Consider the following 21,402-nt stretch of genomic DNA (forward strand, 5'->3'; position numbering starts at 1 on the left):
AGGATGTTTTCAGAGAGTTCTCAGTCAGTGAACTAGCTGCAGTGAGTAGCAGAGAGAAGACAGAAGAGAAGGTGATCTGCATCTGTGATTATTAACTACTCCATGGTGGTTAACAGCTCTCTTAATGAGTTAATGAGAGCCTTGGTAATAACTTACAAAGAACACGGAAGAGCCTGTTCTCAATGGCGAGCTGCATTAGTTTGTATAATGATGGAAGGTCAAGGAAATTGCCTGTGACAGCAATACTTCCAGATAAATAAATCCAGAGTGGAGGTTTGACATGCATCTTGTTTAACATACAGTATACAGTACCAGTCAGAAGTTTGGACACAAGTTTTGACTGGTGCTGTAAAGTTTCTGATTGAACGTCTTGGTATTTTGAATTTATGAATAACAGATGATGGTGGAAAGTCAAGTCATTTTACATAATAAAAATGTATATTTATTTATTTAAACAGCAAAATATCACTAATCACAACTTTGCATCAAGGGACTTTACAATCTGTACAGCATACAACACCCTCTGCATTTTGACCCTTGATTCAGAAAAGGAAAAACTCTCTAACTAGTTCATTTGCTCAAATACTGTACTTAAGATAATGTTCCGTTACTTAATTATATATATTTTTCTAATAAGATGATTCAACTGATGGCAGAGGTCAGGAGAGAGTTCTATGTTAATGACGTGAGTCTTTGGATCTTTTTAGTAAAGTACTGCGTCATCAGCATATAAAGGGGCTGAGATATTTACATTCAGAAAGTGAGGTTAATAATATGGAAGAAAATAAAGTAATGCACCTATTGTAGACTGTTTATTTATTCTATTATGCAGCTGGCAGAAAGATGAGTTTGAACTTGTTGTAGTGATGACCATGAGAGCTGCAGAGCCATGTTCAAATTACACACAGAAGGTCGTGGGCAGGCAGGGAGAAAGGGAGTTTACAAAGGGAGTAAATTGAGAAATTTATGAAACTGTAGATGGGGCGGCCTCCAATATTTTGATAAAGTGTTTGGGGGTTTACAGGGCGTGTTTTGGGAGGCTGTCTAAGTGAGAGCTGCTGTACCCCAAACAGAACATAACTATTAAAAAATAATCGTTTTTCAAGGTCACTGATTAGAACAAGTTGAATTGGATGGAGGTTATTAAGAGCAAACTTGCAGGATTTCACTGTGGTTGCACTCTGGGTGCTGCCTGACAGTTGGTTGTCTTGAGGCAGACAAAGCCTCTTGGCAGTCGGTTCAGGAGTAAACGTGGTCTTGTCAGCAGTGATGGAGAGGCCTTGCAGAGGGCAGGACTTTCCAAAGGGAAAAAAAGCAGAGCAGTGTTGTTGAGACTAAGTTTGAGATGGTGGGCAGACGTCCAACTGGAGATGTCAGCGCAGCTAGTGGAGATGCGTGCCTCAACCTGAGTGTCAGAGGATGGAAAAGAGAAGTTGTGGAAGTTAATAATATATATACTATCCTGTGCACCACATGAAAAACTACATAAGCCTGTTGGAGGACGCCAGGCAGGTCATCGCCATTTTCTTTACAGAAGAGGTGCAGAAATGTGTTCAGGGTTGTGGTTCAGAGGCATAGTGGTTTGGGTCAAATAAATAAAATCCAATGTTTTTTTCTCAACCTTGCACTTCAGAAATACTGTGATCATATTTCATATAACTATTGTCTTGAACAAAACTATAAAATCTAATTTGCAAAATCAACACATAAGCTATGAATAAGTGCAGGTTGAGGCTGTGTTTGGACATGTGTGGGAGGAGAATGTGTATAATAATAACAAGAAGAAAGAAGGAAAAAAGCTAATAGTGGAAACTAATGCGGTTGAATATACAGTGTCAAGAGGTTTTAGAGTGATAGCATACTTGAGAGAGCAGCCAGGCTGACTCTATATTTGCTGGGTGTGGCTGCAGACATGAATGAATAAGTGTGTGTGTGAAAACTATCACTGCACTGGACAAAATTCCTCAAAACATACTGTATGTTTTGAGGAATTTTGTCCAGTGCAGTGATAGTTTGCACAGTTTAAATATGTATAGGACATAATTCAATGTTAAATGAAGAGGAATTAAACTGTTTTCATATTTCATTCATTCGGACAAGATTGGGATTTTGTGAAGTAAAGTGTGTCCTTGACTTCTGGGTTCTGACAAGCTTAATGCAAATTCACTATCATCATTTTGGATCATCTTTCTACAGTAAAAGAGCATTGTAAAAGTCTTATACTGTTGTAATAACAATGCTTCATGATCTATTTTTGATTCTGAGATTATGAAGACTTCCATTTGCAGTTTTCTCCTCCAGCAAGATTATAGCTTAGTACTCTTATAACATTGGGAAGAACAACCGTCTGCAGCTGCAGTTTCAATGACTTACTGTAAAAAAGAAGAAGAGAAAAAGTATTTTATTAACGGGTATAACAACATTTATAACTCATTATTACCAAATAAAACATAATAAATACCAGCCCAGGCATCAACACTTGGTATCAGTTGTTCTTATTAATAGTTTATAAGTGATATATAAAGAGTAAGTAAATTATTCATCAACATTTACAACGTATTCCTTTTGCTTATCAGGAGGATGCACATGCCACATTTTACAGTAAATAGTGAACAGGTGCATTGTTTAAAAACAATGCAACCAAAAACAAACTAAAAACCTAAAATTAGATTATTTATGATTATTTAGATTTATTTATTCACATATTTTGGAGTGTATTACAAGCTCTGTATACTTCTTCCACACCTTTCTGGGTTGACTATAATGTTATAGTAACCGTTAAAAGTCCAAGCTAAAGGTCCAGAGCTTTTCTTGTGCAATTTTGCACTCAAGCTTTTTGTATCGCGAGAGCAGGGGAAGAAAGGAGAAAAAAAGTTTTGGGGAAAGTTGAGCAGAGCAGGGATGAGGAAAGAGTTCTGCTGTGAGAGAGACGCAGTGAGTTTTGCCATTCTCATCCTCTGGAATGCATCAGCTCCTCTAACTTATCTGTGCAAAGTCAACAAACAACTGGATGCGCACGAGCAGACTCCAAAACTTACGATGCACATCTATTTATAGCAGTTCAGCGAAAGGTTTGAGTAACTTTTCTTCTTCTCCGCAGTTTTCTTCTAAACGTTTAATCAGCAATACCTGCAAGTAAGAGTGAAGTAGTCCTCTGTCGGGTCTGAGGCGAATCTCCTGTTCGGGAGACAAGGTAAAGTAATTACTCACTCCTGCGCAATTCTGCACATTATCATTTTTACACTGCATGCTTTTGCGACTGTGATCTGAATAATTTTTTTACTTAATAATGGTAGAAGTCATATCACACCAGCCACTTCTCAGAGAGCAACAGAGTTGTTTTTCTTTTATGCACAGCATCTCCTGCACTCTCCTCTGCGTCTTTAACACACTTTTTTTTGTATTGTTTTGCAGCTTTGACTCCAGACTGCAGAGGTCGACGGGACTGGGAAACGAGTTTAGGAGACTTTTATTCTCCCGAGCACTGGAGTTGTATACACTTGAGACTGGATATGCCGGACAGTAAGCGTAGGGGACGGCTGCTGCAGTTGGCCGTGGCTCTGGCGGCCTTGCTGTCGCTCTGCGCCGAGCTTGGAGACGCTGCAGAGGTGGTGGACATCGAGGACAGCGAACCGACGACCAAGCATACCGACTCCAGAGCCAGCAGGGCCAAGAGAAGGGGAGGGTCGGACGTCCTCAGAGGGTAATGTCACTATAATAATCCCTATTAGTCCAATTTGCGAACATTTTTCTTTCCTTCCACTATGTGCCAGTTTTCCCACAACTTTAAATTTAAATGAGCATCTTACCCTTTGAGTGGGAGCAGGTGTCTCTTCTCACCTAAAACTTGCTAGTCGTTCAGGATCATTGAAGGTCAGAATCTTTTTTTTTAAAACAAGGCACACTGTAGAAACCCATGGGTGATATTGTCTGTGATGGGAAGTTTGGAGCAAAGTTTAGTAATTAAATTCTGGCAAGAATATCACATTCCTGCTGACTGCAATAATAAATTACATCCAAACAAAGGAGGCCATTGGTCGTGGCAGAGAGAGAGAGAGAGAGAGAGAGAGAGAGAGAGAGAGAGAGAGAGAGAGAGAGAGAGAGAGAGAGAGCGAGCGAGAGAGAGACTAACAGCCTAATCCTCTTTCTGGCCAAAAACACCACACCCCAGTTGTGGATAAATCACATCTGCAGCTGTACACAGTGGGTCATTGCTGGAGAGGTTGCGTGAGTGTGCATGTGAAGAGAGAAAGAGAGAGAGAGAGAGAGAGAGAGAGAGAGAGAGAGAGAGAGAGAGAGAGAGAGAGAGAGAAAGAGAGAGAGAGAGAGAGAAAGACAGACAGACAGACAGAAAGAAAGAAGAAAAGAAAAAAAGAAGTCTGTGTCCAGTGATGACAGCAAACAGCTGATGAAGGTCACACAGTAGACAGCTCAATGAGCATTCTCCACAGGCATTTTTATTTGACATGCTTTAAGTTAATTTATCAGAACATCTGGGTTCAGAGGCAGGAAGTGCATACGGGCTGCATACTGTGTCACGCTGACTTACCAGTGTAAGAATGTTTCAGAGATTCATTATTCACCTCGTAGATCTGTATGGAGTTACACTACAGTATATACACTGACCCTTGGGTCAATACATGCCCAGTGGGTTATTACAGTTTCACATATGTAGGCCTGTCACAGACCTGTAGGTGGCAGGATGGCCCAGGCCTTCACTTCCATGTCAGATGGAAGTGAAGTATTTTTTTTACAGGTGCATCAAATTTTTTTAAATAACCTTGTGCAGCATAATATTTTCCTCAGCAACAATATTTTTTATTAGGAAGTGCCAAATGCTGCATGCCGGGCGGCGCCCGACAGTAGCAGGAGCACCGCAAGTAGCACACACCATAACATAGACCAGTGGTTCCCAATCTAAGGGTCGAGACCCCTACAGTGGGTCACACGATGAATCTACGTAAGGGATCACTACTAGATAATATGTCTTTAAACTCTTTTCTTCCTGTGAAATACATACTAGTTTGACTTGTTCAGGACTTAGAAGTAGGTACTGATTCAGTAATACTGATATCGTCTTTTCCCCTCTTTTGAAGAACTAAGATGTTAATAATACATTTGTATGGATGCACTTTGCATAAACTAGCCACCTAAAAATATCATGCTTAAATTTTTTTTAAATACATAGCCCACAATATGACTCAGTTATGCAATACTGCTGCTTCTTTATTAAACCTTTTCATACACATAACTTTTAGCAGCATTTTGATTGGTCAGCATCATTCAAATATTCAAAATGAAATTTAAAGTTGTTGAGTTATATCCAGTGTAAAACACTGGATATAACTGATCCTGTGATTTTTGCCAGAATCGCACTGATGCGATACCGAATATTGGATTGGCAAATCTCTATCAAAAAAAGAAGGAAAAATCACTTTCGATTGAGTTGCTCACTACTCATGACACTCATGCTTTGCTGTATATTATGTCGTCACAAGCAAACATGTGTTCTTACAGTATATGGATCAGTGATCAATGAGCTTCCAGCAATCGAGGGTCTAAGGACAGAGGGTGTTGCATGTCGTCTAGATTGTAAAAAATATCTGTGATTATGGTCTAAATTAATAAAGTGGACTTGAGAGTCATCTGAACTGTGTGACATGGATTATTGACCCTTTGCTGCTGCGTCTTCCACAGACCAAATGTGTGTGGTTCAAGGAACAACTGCCTACTGCTGCCCAGGCTGGAAGACTCTGACTGGAGGAAACCAGTGCATCGTCCGTGAGTATCACCTCCAATATTCCTATACTGCTGTACATTCAGGTCAGGTAGAATATGTAACTTTACTTTACCTTATTTATTGCAACTTTAAGGGCAAAAAAATAATGCAAACATTGTCTAATACAAAAATATGAATACTAGTAGCTGCTTTCTAGACAGCAACCTTTTCTTAAATTATTAATCAATTATCTGACTCATCTGTCTTTTCTATACAGGTTTGTTAAAATGCCTTTTTTAAATTTGATGCATAATATTTGTCCATTTGCCAAATTATTGGGACTCATTTATGAGACTTACTCAGGTACAAACCAAATATCGCTATTGAATTGTTTAAAGGTGTTTGATCACCCAATAATGTAACATAAGCAAAGGGCTATTGTAGCTAATAGAGCTCATAAAACAAATGGAAATTAGTTATTAATTTTCATCCATTTCCTCTGGTATCCTGGCAGTGGTTTCTTTTCCCTTTCTTTGTGTTTGCTCTCTCTCTCTCTCTCTCTCTCTCTCTCTCTCTCTCTCTCTCTCTCTCTCTCTCTCTCTCTCTCTCTCTCTGTCTCAGGAAAGTCTGAGAGGCTGTAGAGTTGTGTGATTGCAGTCTGGCTGGTTGGCTGGCCGGATGCCTGTCACGGCTCTAATGACATTGTTTAGCAGTGGGGTTCAGGGAGTAGGGGTCAGTGGCTGGACTCTACCTGATGGGAGCTGGGGGCAGGGGACCATGCCAACAACAGTCAGTGGGAAAGAGAACATCTCAGCGAAAACAGCCAGCGCCAACTCAAAACACACACTGGTACACATTAATGGCAACAAAATTCAAAGAAGAAAATACCGTTGCCAAGTCGGCTTCTATAACTTAACCATAATGAAGGTTAAAAGGAAGGTTTGGCCATATTTGGACTGTGGTCTGTTTGAATTTTGAAGTATTATAGATGAAAGTTCAGAATGAGGTTTAGATCATGGCCTAAGTTGCAACAAAAGAAATTCAAACCTGAAATGTAAAACCTGCAGCGGACAGTTTGACAAGCAACAGATACATAACATAAGTTTCTCTCACGCACAATCAAGACAAATCCTGGCACCATAATGAGAGCATTGGACTGTTGATTTATCTTGCACCTGACAAATGATGTTTTTTATGTTGTTTAACCAAGTGTCATGTTCCTCTTTGCAGCGATCTGCCGGAGTTCATGTGGAGATGGTTTCTGCTCCAGACCCAACATGTGCACCTGCCCCAATGGACAGATCGCCCCATCCTGTGGATCCAAGTCAGGTCGTTAAACAGCACGTCCTCTTTCCCAAGGAGAGAACTCCTTTGAAGCTTGCTATCACCAGCTAGATGGTTTTATATGCATAGATGAGGGAGTTAACTGGTATTTGGCCTATAGATAAACACAGTAATGGTATGATTTATGTAAATAGGAGTATTTGTCAAAACTAAGGTTTTTTTGGAACGTACGGCCTTGACCGTCCCCCTGGCTTTGCTTCTTTTGTTTTTATAAAGGAGTTGTAATCTGAAGAAAAACATTTAACTATGCAGTTACAATAATGACATGCAGTGACACATGATGAAAACCACGCAGTCTTGTCATATATTTTCCTCTCTGGGATAAAAATAAAAGAAATTGTAAATAAATTGGCTCAGATTGTTTTAGACCGCACTTAGCAGTTAGCATCTTTATTTTCAAGTTTTCTTCTCGTCATCATGAGTAATGATCACTAACTCACATGATACAAATGTCCCTTGAAACTGTGTCAAGCACTTGATACATGTTGCAATCATGTTCTTGCAAATAGCGGTTTGTGTGTGTGTTTGTCGTTTGGGTGTGTGTTTGCTTTGGAAGACATCCACAGTCAACATCTCCTCCATGTTGCTGTTCTTGCAGCTCACAGGGCTTCAACTCAACGTGCTCATCTGTTTGCAACACCATACATTTCTAGGAAATCTTATCTGAGCATGACTTTCGAAGTTCAGAGTGCAACATTTTTATTTTTCTAATCTAATATGCAGCGTTTGTTTGTGCATTCTGAATTTAACTTCCAACATTGCTCTCTGTGTGTGTCTGTGTGTTTGTGTTGTTGTTCCCACAGTCCAGCACTGTAATATTCGGTGTATGAACGGGGGAACATGTGCTGAGGACAACTGCCAGTGTCAGAAAGGCTACGTGGGAAACCACTGTGGGCAACGTAAGGATCCTTTTAAGCTTGTGATTATTGCAAATGTTAGCATACTATCACGCTAAACTAGGCGTGTTAACACTGTCATTTTTAGCATGGTCACATGCCAGCGTTAGCATTTAGCTCAAAGCTGCTGGGCCTAAGAGCAGCCCCTTCTAGCTGCTAAGTTTTGGCCATCTGTCATAGTAGTAATACGTACTTATCAAGTTACTTGCTGAGACTTGATCATGGAAACATTTCGAATTTGCCTCACGGTTGTATGCCTCCTCCAAATAGTCAAGACAGACATCCACGTCTGTCCAAAATGTCATCACTTCATCATTTTATCCTTTTAGACATTTGTGTTATGTATTAATTGTAGAGTTATGGCCAAAAATGTGTTTTGTGAAGTCAAAGTGACATTTGATCTTTCTAATCAGTTCATCCTTGAGTCCAAGTGGACGGTTGTGCCAAATTTGAAGAACTTCCCTTAAGGTGTTCCTGAGATATCATTTGTTCAGGAGAATGGTACGGATGTACGACCCGACCCGAAACTTTGACGCAGAGGCCTAAAAAGAAGTGCAACAACAAGAAACATGAGAAGTCAAACTTATTAAGAAGGAAAAACAGGCAAACTGTAAAATTGTAATTATTCAATCTCTTTTAAACATCTAATACAGTGTACAGATGAACTTCCTGATTCAACTTATGACTTATACTGACTATAGTTGAGTGTGCACTATTTTCCTGTGTAATGAAAGATCATTGTCAGCACTTCGGGTTTTATCTCCAAACAAAGGGGTTATGTGTGCCATGGCTGCTGTGTTGATATATCTGACTTATTTTTAGCAATGCCATCATGTTCCCAGATCTCTGCAATTAACTCAGTGACTGAAATGTTACAATAACCAATAGAAATGATGACCAAAACTAAAAAACATGAGACCCAAATTGTATAAACCAGATATATCCTTTAAATTCTTTGTAACTCACAGCCGTGTCCTCATGCTGATGTTGTGTCATCGTTTGTTTTTCTCTCTTCTCCTCTCCAGCCGTTTGTGAAAATGGCTGTCTAAATGGAGGAAGGTGTGTAGCTCCCAACAGATGTGTGTGTACCTACGGCTTCACGGGGGCTCAGTGTGAGAGAGGTAATAAGCGCCACACTTGCAGTACTCATTTCTCTCGCTCATCTTACATCACCCTGTCTCTGTGCTCTACATTCACTACTCACTACTGCTGAAGTGGTATTCAAAGCGTAACACATGCTGCTTTTGTGAAAACGTGACTCGGTGCTGAATGGCGGTTGTTTTTTGTGGCAAAAGACAATTCCTGCTTAGTCATGCTACCGGCTACCGGCTCCAGGAATGTGTTTTGTTGTGGAACATTTGAATGTGGAGCTAGAGCTCAGAAATGACCATTATTTTCCACATCTGCTTTCAAGCGACACTCTGGGGAATTTGATGTCTTTCTAAATGTGCGCTGTTTGTTAGCCTAAGACCTCCCAACCTCCTGTGGTTGCTCTCTGGCACATGCGAGCAAAGGCTCCAAAATATACAAGCACATGCAAACCATTTGAGTGAAACATGCGCGTGCATAGAGGCGTGTGTGTTTGCATTTTGTGTATGTGCTGGGGGTCTGTGGTGGTGATGACCTGTAGAGGTCAAAGGGATGACCTTGTAAAGCTAATATTTGGATTGGCAGCAGAGCTTCTAATTAGTAACATCCCTTTTAACAAGGCCATGCTTCAGAGGCCTGTCAGTCGGGCCTGGATGAGGATTGGTCCTTTCTTTTACTTTAGTGTTTTCTTCAACCCTGCAACTAAGACGACAGTATCTGGTGGCTGGGTGGGTTTGCACCAGCTCTTATCTGCTGAAGCACACTTCTACATGTTGTGACTTTGGTTTCCACTCTTTCCTGTGGAAGCTTGGCCAAAGGGTTTGTCAGACTGTTGAGGAATTCAAATTAAGCACACAGTATCATAATTTTCAGGGAACACAAGGAACCTCTTGAAACTCTCTGTGTTATGGTTTCTGATGAAGAAATGTTGAATGGGCAAAGTATTTGACCACATCTGGTTTTAAAACTTTGATTTGCCATGTTAGGTGACAAACATGCAAACTGCTAGTCACAGTCTGCGGCTTCATGAATGTGTGTTTGTGTGTGTCTGGAAGCAGTTGCTTGGAGACCAACTATCATTTCCTGTCACTACTCTTAACACAGTTCATTGTGCTGAATTAAGGTGTGTTATTGTTTGTTAACGTTTCCATGAATTCCAAGATTTAGATAGGCCTGAACTGGCCAGTGCAGGGTTTTATTATCATTTTGTAGTCACAATACTAGATTTTCACTACACGATTATCATGGACAAAATAATTCACGTTAACAATATTATTGCGATATCTATAGAACATTTTAAATTTGACAGATAATTAGTCAACAATAGTTTGGTAATTGATTAGTCGTTTACTGTAGGTCATTTATTTAGCAAAAATGTCAAATATTCTCTGGTTCCAGCTTCTGAAAAGTGAGAATGTGCTGCTTTTTCAGTTTTGTATTATTATTATTATTTTTTTAAGTTAGTTGGAGAAAACAAGGTAGTTGAAGATGTCATGTTTGGCACTGGATACTCTTAATGGGCATTATTCACAATGTTGTCATGATTATGTTACATTTTATTGATTTACTAATCATAATTGTAATAGTTCACAATATTGAAAATAATCAGTATTTCCAGCCCTGTAAAATTGATCAGTTGTGGACCTTCATCTTGCATTTGGTTGCACCAAGAGAGATAGCGAAAGTAGGCCAACAGTTATAGTCGTGTTTTGGGTTAAGTTACTTTCACTGGAATTTCCTTGGCTAGTATCCATCACCCCCCAAGGGACAGCCATTGAGCTCTCTCACAAACACAAGCACATGCACAACCACTCAATGTTTTTAATGCAATTTACAAAACCTTACCCTTGATCTTATCAGAACACAAGGTTTTCCACACCCACACGTGATCTGACCAGGGGAGAAGTAGCTTCACTCAGCACTCAGGAGGTTTCCTTGAATGTTGAAAGATCCTGGTGCAATCAGGACTAGCTTCACTCAGCACTCAGGAGGTTTCCTTGAATGTTGAAAGATCCTGGTGCAATCAGGACTCAACACGAACACATCACCGCTGCAGAGCTCTGTGACGTTGAGCTGCGTGCTGCCAAAGTGACTGCTGACCAGTGCTCCCACCACCAGGCACAGCTGACTGCAGTGAAAATGCAGCCTTGTACGTCAACGCGTTCATTGTTGGTTACAAATGTGATTTAGGTCGGAATGTGGGATTGGTGAGATCCAGCTACTCTGCTTCTGATCGCACGCAGGGCTCTTTGCATCTGCTGCAGAGTCGTTTAGCTACGGAGCAATAAAGTCGAGAATTCGGTGTGATGCCGTTCAGTTCACTTGGGATGGTGGTGAAAGACTGGCCTGGAACTTGACAACACGTGATTTACACAGTCAATAAGTCAGCAGCCAGAGCACAACAGGGAAAACAGTCAGTCAGCTGAGGGGCTCTCTTGTCTCTTAATGCCTCACTTACTTTCCCCTATCAGGCTCTGTTCTACCCCAATGCAAACCTCAGTAGATAGATAACCGTGTGTGTGTGTGTGTGTGTGTATGTGTGTGTGTGTGTGTGTGTGTGTGTGTGTGTGTGTGTGTGTGTGTGTGTGTGTGTGTGTGTGTGTGTGTGTGTGTGTGTGTGTTTGTGCTTGAGTGCGTGCTCAACTTGTGAGCAATAGGGAAGGCCCCACCCAGATATAAGACCCCATAACACATGCATGGAAACACACACAAACACACGGATGCATGTGCACAAGTTGTGCAAATGTTAAGGCATGTAAGGATGCTGTGAGCACCATCTGCAAGGAGGTAGATTGGGGAGCGGTGGATATGGAAAAGGTGGACAGATTTTGTGTTTGTGTACAAACATTTTGGAGTTAATCCAGGAAACTCTTTTGACCCACTTCCCGGCAGGCTTCCCTCCTGTTCACACCGAGGCTGTTATTGTGCATAAACTCACCGGTCATTGAGGAAGCCAGCATTTCTATTGTGTTCCAAAAGTAACTGGACCTTTGCACACACAAATCACAAATCACCTGCTAATGAGAGTCAAAACAAACTATCCGCTCCCATATTAAGATGCATTTTTACTGAAGCAGCTACCATAATAGGCAAACATGCTTCCAAAAGTAGAGCAGTAAAGCAAAAACAAAAGTTTTGGTCTGTTTTGAGATCATCTCTGGCTAGACTGCGGATGAGGGGCTGGGACATTGGCTGAGATTGTGTGTATGTGTGAGTGTGTGTGTGTGTGTGTGTGTGTGTGTTTGTGTGTTTGTGTGTGTGTGTGAGTGTGTGTGTGTGTGTGAGTGTGTGTGTGTGTGTGTGTTTGTGTGTGTGAGTGTGTGTGTGTGTGTGTGTGTGTGATTGCTCCCAGATGTACAGGACATGGGTGGATCCCCCAGCTGTATGCAGTTCACAGAGAGACAGTAAGATGACAGATGAAATGACACCACTTTCACCCTACAGCTGTCTGCCTCTCCCTGTTTACCTCAGCTGACTGTTTAAGTGCTGCGCTTGTCTTTGCTCTATTTCATGCTCAGATCTTTGCGTTTTTAGTGTTTGCTCTTCTCCATAACAGCTGTAATGAGCAGGTATTATGTCAGATGGATTATGTGTGGCAGCCCCACAGTAATAACACATAAACCTTAATCTGATGAAAAGAGAAACTTTAGTTATTTATACAGTCTGCTGTACTCAGCTTATATGGGCGCCATGTAAAAAACTTTCCATAGCTCCTGTAATTGCTTTTTCCTATATACGGTGTATTGCTTTGTTGTTGTAGGTAAGTCACATAATGTAGGCTTTAAGCAGATACCTGCCAACTGGTTGGGTTTGTTGTCTCAAAGCCGAATGTTGTTGAAAGACGTGGTGGAAGAAGTATTCAGATCCCTTATATACATACAAGTAAAAATACAACAATCTCAAAATATTCCATTACAGGTAAAAGTCCTGCATTCACAAATGTTAAGGTACAGGAGACTTAGAAGAAAAGTACTTTATTAATGAATTACTTATTTTGTAGAATGGAGCATTTGAGAGTGTAATAAATTACTAATGCATTGACTTTGCATTTTGGGAAATGCATTTATTGCCTGGAGATAAGAATGATACAACTCTCATATCTGTCTGGTAAATATGAAACTTAGTTTAGCAACAGCTAGCCTAGCTCTGTCCGAAAGCCACAAAATCTGCCTACCTGCACCACTAAAGGTTGCTATTAGCATGGCATGTCTTGTTTGTAGAATCCGTAGAAAAGCTGAAGTGTAAAAACAAAAGGTTGTTGTTGTGTGCAGGAATATTCAGGAAACACTGACCATTAGACAGAGCCAGGCTAGCTGTTTCCACTTCTGTATGCTAACCTAAACGGCTGCCGGAGGTGGCTTCATTTACCGTGAAGGAATGAAAGTGTGTCAGTCTTCACATCTAACTCTTGAAGAACATGAAGAACAGTATTTGACAAAATATTGAATTATTCCATAAATGTTGTCTTCACCAACCCGGACATTTTGCATACTGCATCCTTTTTTGATTTCCACCGTGTAGTTTTTATATACAAACTAAATTATTTTGTGATAATCTTTTCGAACTGATGCTCAGTAACGTAACGTTAGTTCTTCATGGTTCTCTCCTGCAACTTGATTGGATGCTGTTAGACTGGTTCCAACAAAGTGCATCTTGGGAATAACTTGCTGGGAATGATTAGCTTTAACGTTAGTTGATTTAGGAAGGAGTGAAATCACGAGTCACGTGTTAAAGTCCAAGTCGAGTTGCAAGTCTTTTTTGATTTTGTCAAGTCGAGTCTAAATTCATCAAATGTGTGGCTCGAGTCTGTTACTCAAGTCTAAGTCATGTGACTATTTTAGGTAGTTATGTTACAATGCATCATATCATCTGAGTTTATCCTGTATTTAGCATGCAACTTAATCTTTAAAGAGTATTAACTTCTGGTAGCTCTCAAATGAATGTAATGTATTAATAAGTCCAACATTTCCCTCTGAAATGTTGTGGTGTAGAGGCTGCCCATAATGGAAATACTCAAGTAAAGAACAAGTATCTCAAAACTGTACTTGAGTAAATGTAATTGGTAACTGTCCTACGCTGGGTGGATAAAGAAGTAGACTAAGAATCAAAGGTATTTGGTCTCCAGTAGAGCAGGAGGGAGTGAGAAAGAGAAGGAGAGATGACCCAGTTCTGTTTCACACAGCGCTGGTGCCAGAGGCAGAGAGACCGTGGAGGCTGTGGTGCACGTGACAGGTCTGGGCTGGGCCCCGGTCCACACGGGAAACGCACAATGTCTCGTTTGTTTTAAACGAATGTGCTGTTGGAACCGGTCTCCCTCTTTCCTCTCGCTGTCTGTTGTCTGCGTGAAATGTGGAAATGATTTTTGCTTTTGGATTTCTGCCAGATTGTTTTGGGAGGGATGAATTTTTCACCCTCTCTTTCTCTCCGTCCCTATCTGTTTCGTCATCTTCCAATCCTTCACCTGATAAGATTCTGTGATTTTGTTACATCGGTGGGGCGTTTGCAGCTAAGGAGGGGTGTTTGGAGAGAGGATGAAATGAGGGGATTGATGCATGCAAGCAGTGGGATCGAGGGAATGAGGATTAAACCAGATTGAAGGGGAGGAGAGGTGAAGAATCTTGATGGAGGGACTTTCTTCACACTCTTGAGCTCATATTTGTTGCAAGCTATTTAGTTTTAATTCCAGGTGGCTGAAACCAGTGTGGAAATCACCTACTGTGTTCCACAGACACGCCCAGCCTCTGCCGGCCTTACGGATGATGACCTATTCCCTAGATTGCAAATGACTAAAGAAATTATAAAAAGCAGCACTCTACCTGGTGAATGTGTCATTGCCTTAAACACACAATACATGTAACTAAAGAAATGATGATCATATAACATGTGCACCAGACTGATTTTTCATTGTCTGTGTCTTTGCTTATTCTAGCTCGTTTCTATTACTTTCCACAACCGCCCACACAACTTTAAAAGGTTTTCCAGACCTTTTCCCTATCTCTGTTTTTCTCTATCACACACACACACACACACACACACACACACACACACACACACACACACACACACACACACACACACACACACACACACACACACACACACACACATGCACGTACAATGCACCTGAGAGCCAGACCGATTAAAATGCCAGGAACAGACATTCTTTATGGAGTGTGTTACTGTCCGCTCTGCTATCACATATAATGTAAGTGTGTTGTGGACATGCAAAATTTCATTCAGTTTGAGTGTTTCTGTTTGTGTAAGCCCAAGAGTTATTCACTCACAGAATAAAGTTCAGGCTTGAGGTTTTTCAGCATTGGCTTTAGCTCTTTTTATCACAATTTTGGTTGAAATGTTTCTCAAATTAGCTGTTTAACAGACTTCAACCAATATAAGTTCTTTTTACGTGTTTAACTGGCTATCAAACTGTGCTGTTTTGATTTGCGTTTGTACAGGAAATAAAGAAACAAAGTAAAGTTTCCACAAAAACAAACTCCTGCTTTGCCTCTGCAGACTATCGCACTGGGCCGTGCTTCGCCTCGGTGCATAACCAGATGTGTCAAGGCCAGCTCTCAGGCATTGTGTGCACAAAGACTTTGTGCTGTGCCACAGTGGGACGGGCGTGGGGTCACCCCTGTGAGATGTGCCCGGCCCAGCCTCACCCCTGCCGAAGAGGGTTCATACCAAACCACCGCACCGGGGCGTGCCAAGGTAAAGTCTGTTCCTCAGCGTCTCTGTCTCTTTTTCTGTTTTTTCTGTTTTTTTTCTCTGTCACTCTCCCTCCCCTCTCCTTCAGTGAGTAAAGTGTTGCTTCTATCCTTTCTGCCCGTTTTAACTCCTTCTCCCTCCTTCTCTGCCTTCACCCCTCTCCCTCCGTCGTCCCCTCATCGCTACCCATCATCCCCTCTCCAGAGGATTAGTTCTAATTGGGTTAAATTGGGGTGGGTGGCAGTGCCTCCCACATGTGTATGGAATGCCCGCAGACACACGCTGTGGCGGGACTGTCAGAGTCAGTAACACGGGTCAGTGGCGGTGCCACGTGGGAGAGCTCATTTCTGGTAAGACGGCCCTCTGCCTGTCTGCTCCAGACCCAACAACATCAGAACCTCTGCAGGGGAGGCGGACCTGAGCCAGGACCCAGAGGAACATGCAGTGCTCTGAGACTGCATCAGGTCACAGCCTCCTGGAGGTTTTCAGCCTGAGACCTACATTTTACTCTGTCAAATTCATTAAAGTAATTTCACTTGATCATTAATGTAACTCACAAAGTCACATATTAAGTTTTCTTTGTCCAAAAGTTGTTAGATTGATTGGCAAACCCAATGCTCTCGATCAACTCTCTGATGACGGCAAATTGTCCCTTCTTTGGAAACCAATCTTCATACACATTAGTCGTGATCATAACTATAACCTTGTGTTTGACTGTAGACCTGTCTTTTCTGTATTTCTATCTTTTCCTTGGTCGACTTGGCTTCAATTTATGTTCCTCCTGCAGGAGACATTCCTCTCTCTCTTTCTCTTTTCCCTTGTCACTCTGTTGATCGCAGGAAAGTCAGAGCCAGACTGTTAAAACAGACCCAATTTAAATCCATGCTTATCCAGGCATGTGCAGAGTTCTGTGTTAATGTTGCTCTCTTGCCCCTGTACTGATTTTACCATTGCTCTGTCATTTTTCCTGTGTTGTACATTAAAAGGAATCTGTGTGAACATGTGTGTGTGTTAGAGTGTGTATTAATTGTATGCTTTGTATGTACAGATGTGGATGAGTGCCAGGCCATCCCTGGCATCTGTCAAGGAGGAAACTGTATCAACACAGTGGGATCCTTTGAATGTAAATGCCCCGCTGGGCACAAGTTCAACGAGGTCTCACAGAAATGTGATGGTAAGAATCAAGCTAGCAGCTATCACATTAAAACGGTGAAATTTCTGACTTTCAGTGTTAGCTTGAATTACAGAGTAGGCTAAAATAAATTATTTTAAAAGTTTCTAATTAACAATGTGAAGGTTAAAAGCCACATCCGTCTAGTTGTGGTTAACTTCACCTCAGTCGTGGTGTTTTGATTCTTACTTTGTGGAGAAAGACCACACATAAGCCACTTTGCCCTTCCCTTGAAATAGGTTTAATTGAACCAAAGCAGCACTCAGCTTTCTCTCAGTAATCCTGTTTAACACCTAATTGTGAGGCTTGAAAGAGCCTTTCCCCCCTGTATATGTGTTAAATAGAGACTATGTAACTTCTGAAAGACAAAATAGCACTTTTATCAAAGTTTTTATAAAGTTGAATTTCATGAGCAATTACACACACCATTGCACTTTTGCTACAACCTTACTTGGTCTGGTATGACTAGCCTATGGTGGCTAATGTTAGCTAACGTTCATTACATTTAAATATTGCTGTAAAATACATTGCGTGTGACTCTTATCCATGCCATTTGGCAGTTTACCTAAATGCTAACTAGCTAACTTCACTGAATCTGATGCACTATATGAATCAACAGACTGAATATATTTGAAGAGTTGTTGTTATCTCAGCTCTGGATCCTAATGATCAACTTCAGACTGGCTTACAGAGTTATTAGATCACAAGTCTTACGTTATAATTGTGGCCACTAAGAGACTCACAATATTTCTTTAATGTTTCTGGCTCTGAAAAATCTTTAAATCCTGCTCTCTGCATCACTTCTGTTACTCCACACATAAAGACCCACAGTTAGCCTGTGAAACACTTTGGCTCATTAGGACATGAATATGACAATTTCCAGACCAGGTTTTACTTTAGTGAAACAGACTGAGCAGGCTTTTGTGGCACTCCTTTGCAGAGTAAAATGTGCTATTTTATGCCCAGAAATAATTGCCGGAAAACTTCTGGACTGTGTAAAAGACATTTCAAACGCGTCTAAGTTACAGTGTATTTCTTAACAGAAGAGCAGCTAAAGAGGCCCCTGGATTTAATATCCTGTTACAATGCCTTATTTCCATTGTCATTGCCAACATGTGTTCTAGTCATTCTTAAAGACATTCACATTTCAAGTTATTTTTCAGTTTAATCACTTTCAGCGAAAGTTATGACTGTGCACTTTTTAGCAAACAGGAAGCAATCTGAAATGTTTGGAGAAAATACTATTTTTTGTCATTTCCTCTCCTCTCTGTAGATCTGGATGAGTGTTCAAATATCCCAGGCCTCTGCGGTGTAGGTGAATGCTCTAATACTGTTGGCAGCTACTTCTGCAAGTGTCCCCAGGGATATTACACATCTTTGGACGGATCCAAGTGTATAGGTGAGCGCTCTGTCACACTGGCTGTCACACCTCTCCAAATGACTACATTGTATTTGTTTTGGTTCATCGTTACTAGGGTAGATGAAATATGAGACAAAGCAGTTGAGCAAAAAACAGGGCCGCCTCTTTCTCTTTTCTTTTTCCACCACATTTTGGTTCTTCTCCCTTAATGCCTGGCACTGAGCGCAGAAAGAGCTGAAATCTGTCCAACGTTCCAGCTGGTAGAATTTAGGTCAGTAGTCACTTGTTTCTAGTTCCACAACAATGAGCTATATTCTCTTTAAACTGAAGAGGACACGTGATGAGAGAAGTAAACTCCTCTGATTTTGTTTTTTGACATCACAGTTGGAAGAAGTGAAGTGTGCGTGCGTGCGTCCATCTGTCATTCTGCGTAAAGAGTGGGCATGCTGTGAGGTTTATAACAGTCTAATGCACACACACACACACACACACACACACACACACACACACACACACACACACACACACACACATAGGCACACAGCACCAAAAAAGGCTACAAGTTCAGCTGAGTTTGACCAAAAACAGTCCTGGGAGGAATTTGGGTCAGAATAGTCCATTAGATGTACACGCACATACGCACACGTGAATGCAGTACACATACAAACACGCAAATGCACGCTCACATTACCCCCCCAGGAGAGAATGTTTGTGAGGAATGTCTGAGTCTTTTGCTCCAGAAAACTTGCGCCAAACACTTTAGTCTGTTTCCCATGCAACAAGGTCTACACCAACCCCTTAAGGGCCCAACTTTCTTTCCTCTATCCAACTACGCTTGCCTGTCATCTTGTCGAACTTAACCAAGCAATCAGTTGTGAAGCCAGTCAGTTTCTTCATGTGAATCTGCTGGATGGGCTGGGTGTGAAACAAGACATGATATATTTATGTTAATGGGGAACCTGAGTGTTAGTCATGCTGGTGCACAGTGCCAGAAACTGCAGGATGTAGGAAAGGTTCTCATAAATAGGAATTGATGACTATTGAAAGTGGCTTCCATCATCCAAATGATGGAAAATCTGAAGCAACAACCATTACTTTTTCGATTGTTCTCCTGCCAATTTGCTCAACATGCCGACAACACATGTCATATTCCATACAGCACGGTTAGTTTAACTTCATGCTGTGTTGTTTCCCACAGATGCTCGTGGTGGGTACTGCTATGCTAGTTTGCTGAACGGGCGCTGCGCCAACCAAAACTCGCAGTTGTTGACAAAAATGCAGTGCTGCTGTGATAGTGGACGCTGCTGGTCTGATGGGTCCACCCCTGAAATGTGCCCCATTCGTGGAACAGGTGGGGTCACTCACCATCTCATGGCTTTAAATTTCTTGCTCTCATCTATGTGTCTGCATGTATCAACACAGAGCTAACCTCCTGTTGTTTTTCACATGTGCTCATTTTAGAAGAGTACAAGAAACTATGCATCCAGCTACCTGATGGGAGCATTGGAGGGCTGATACCTGGTCGTGTCCCAGGGAGTCCCAACCTCCCCGGCATCTACCCTGTTCCATATCCTGGTCAAACTCCTGGCCAGGTACCTTTGTATCCTGCTCAAATTCCTATCCAGGGCCCTGGTCAAGGACCGGGTCCGTTTCCTGGACAAATTCCATCTCCAGGACAAATTCCATTTCCAGGACAACTACCTTTACAGCCTCCACCAGGTATGCTCCAGCTTTCTGCTTTTGTTTGCTTCACATTCAAGGCATGTCTTCAAAGTTGACTTGTGCCTTGATAGCTAAAAATTCCGGTCTGACTCAGTGGATGTGCAATGCTCGACCTCCCACTGGTCTTGTGTTGCCATGTTCAAAATCCCAGTTTTGAGCATTCACAACCCTCCAGCTAACGAGCTACATGTTAATGACGGAAAACTTTGACTCTTATTGTGCACTGACGCAGAGCTGCTTTTTCCTCTGGGTATTGCTGTAAAGATATAAAAAGCATATGTGCAGAAAATGTCCTATCTGAAAGAAAACACTCTGGCATGTTTGCAGACCAGACCATATCAAGAGTTTCATTTGGCAAAATCTTCCACAATAACATTTCCTCCGGAACTATTTTGCAAGGGAGCTTGGCACAGTTTAGGCTTTTCTTAAGAATGAAATTCAAAAAACTCAGAACTTTATCTATGCAAGCAGTTGAGATGTTACGTTTCCTTTACTACTTTTGTGATGACCATATTTTATAAAAATGAAGATGACAAAAAACATCAAAACAAATAAACACTGTGGATTTTTTAATATAACATTTTATTTGTGTGAATGTTTCTGTCAGGTCCCAGTATTGTCCTTTCACAGAACATCACCAACATGTGCCAGGCCTACCGCAACCTCTGCCTGAATGGCAGGTGTATCCCCATGCCCAGTATTGGATATCGCTGTGAGTGCAACATGGGCTTCAGGTTGAATGTAAGAGGAGAGTGCTTCGGTAAGTTCCTGCCGCAGTAAGAAACACATTTCTAAACTGGAGGTACATTTTATGAGCTTTATGTTTGCTCTCCAGATGAGGACGAATGTGAGAGAAGCCCGTGTGCACACGGAGAATGTGTGAACACCCCTGGGTCTTACATCTGTCAGTGTCCTGCTGGATTCCAGACTACTGCAACCAGGACAGAGTGCCGAGGTTACACACACACACACACAGGGACGCACACACATGTGCACAAACACACTTAAGAGGATGTATGTATATGTTTACTGTGCTATCTGCTTGTTTCTGCCAGATCTGGATGAGTGTGTAGCCAACGGTCGTATCTGCAACAACGGCCGCTGTGTGAACACTGTGGGCAGCTTCCATTGTGTCTGCAACGCTGGATTTGAGATTACATCTGATGGCAAAAACTGTCACGGTCTGTCATTGCATTCTGACATTGCATTTATGGAGTCAAGACATTTTTAAAGGGTAGTTTTCTGTAATGTTTACGTTTAATGGACCGTGGATTTGTTGGAGGTGGGGATTTAATACCAATGCCTGTAGGAGGCGCGTTCCGTAATAATTTGGCAGTGAACTATCAATTCTCCAATGTGTGAGGGTTTTGAATAAAGTCTCTGCTTGCCACTG

At 41.5% G+C, this 21,402-nt stretch overlaps 1 protein-coding gene across 1 annotated transcript in view; it reads left to right on the plus strand.

The window, feature by feature from the left end:
* The first annotated feature begins 3,512 nt into the window (after positions 1-3,512).
* fbn1 (fibrillin 1) overlaps positions 3,513-21,402 on the plus strand; it is a 58,438-nt gene continuing 40,548 nt past the window's right edge. Inside the window, 14 exon segments of the mRNA XM_029428782.1 lie at positions 3,513-3,703; positions 5,698-5,725; positions 5,727-5,781; positions 6,950-7,048; positions 7,867-7,962; positions 8,985-9,080; positions 15,562-15,759; positions 16,805-16,930; positions 18,201-18,326; positions 19,486-19,638; positions 19,749-20,006; positions 20,617-20,769; positions 20,845-20,964; positions 21,065-21,190. Of these exon segments, the coding sequence (XP_029284642.1) occupies positions 3,513-3,703; positions 5,698-5,725; positions 5,727-5,781; positions 6,950-7,048; positions 7,867-7,962; positions 8,985-9,080; positions 15,562-15,759; positions 16,805-16,930; positions 18,201-18,326; positions 19,486-19,638; positions 19,749-20,006; positions 20,617-20,769; positions 20,845-20,964; positions 21,065-21,190 (1,825 nt within the window).

The sequence above is a fragment of the Cottoperca gobio genome, chromosome 3 (assembly GCF_900634415.1).
Source record: "Cottoperca gobio chromosome 3, fCotGob3.1, whole genome shotgun sequence".
Lineage (NCBI taxonomy): Eukaryota > Metazoa > Chordata > Actinopteri > Perciformes > Bovichtidae > Cottoperca > Cottoperca gobio.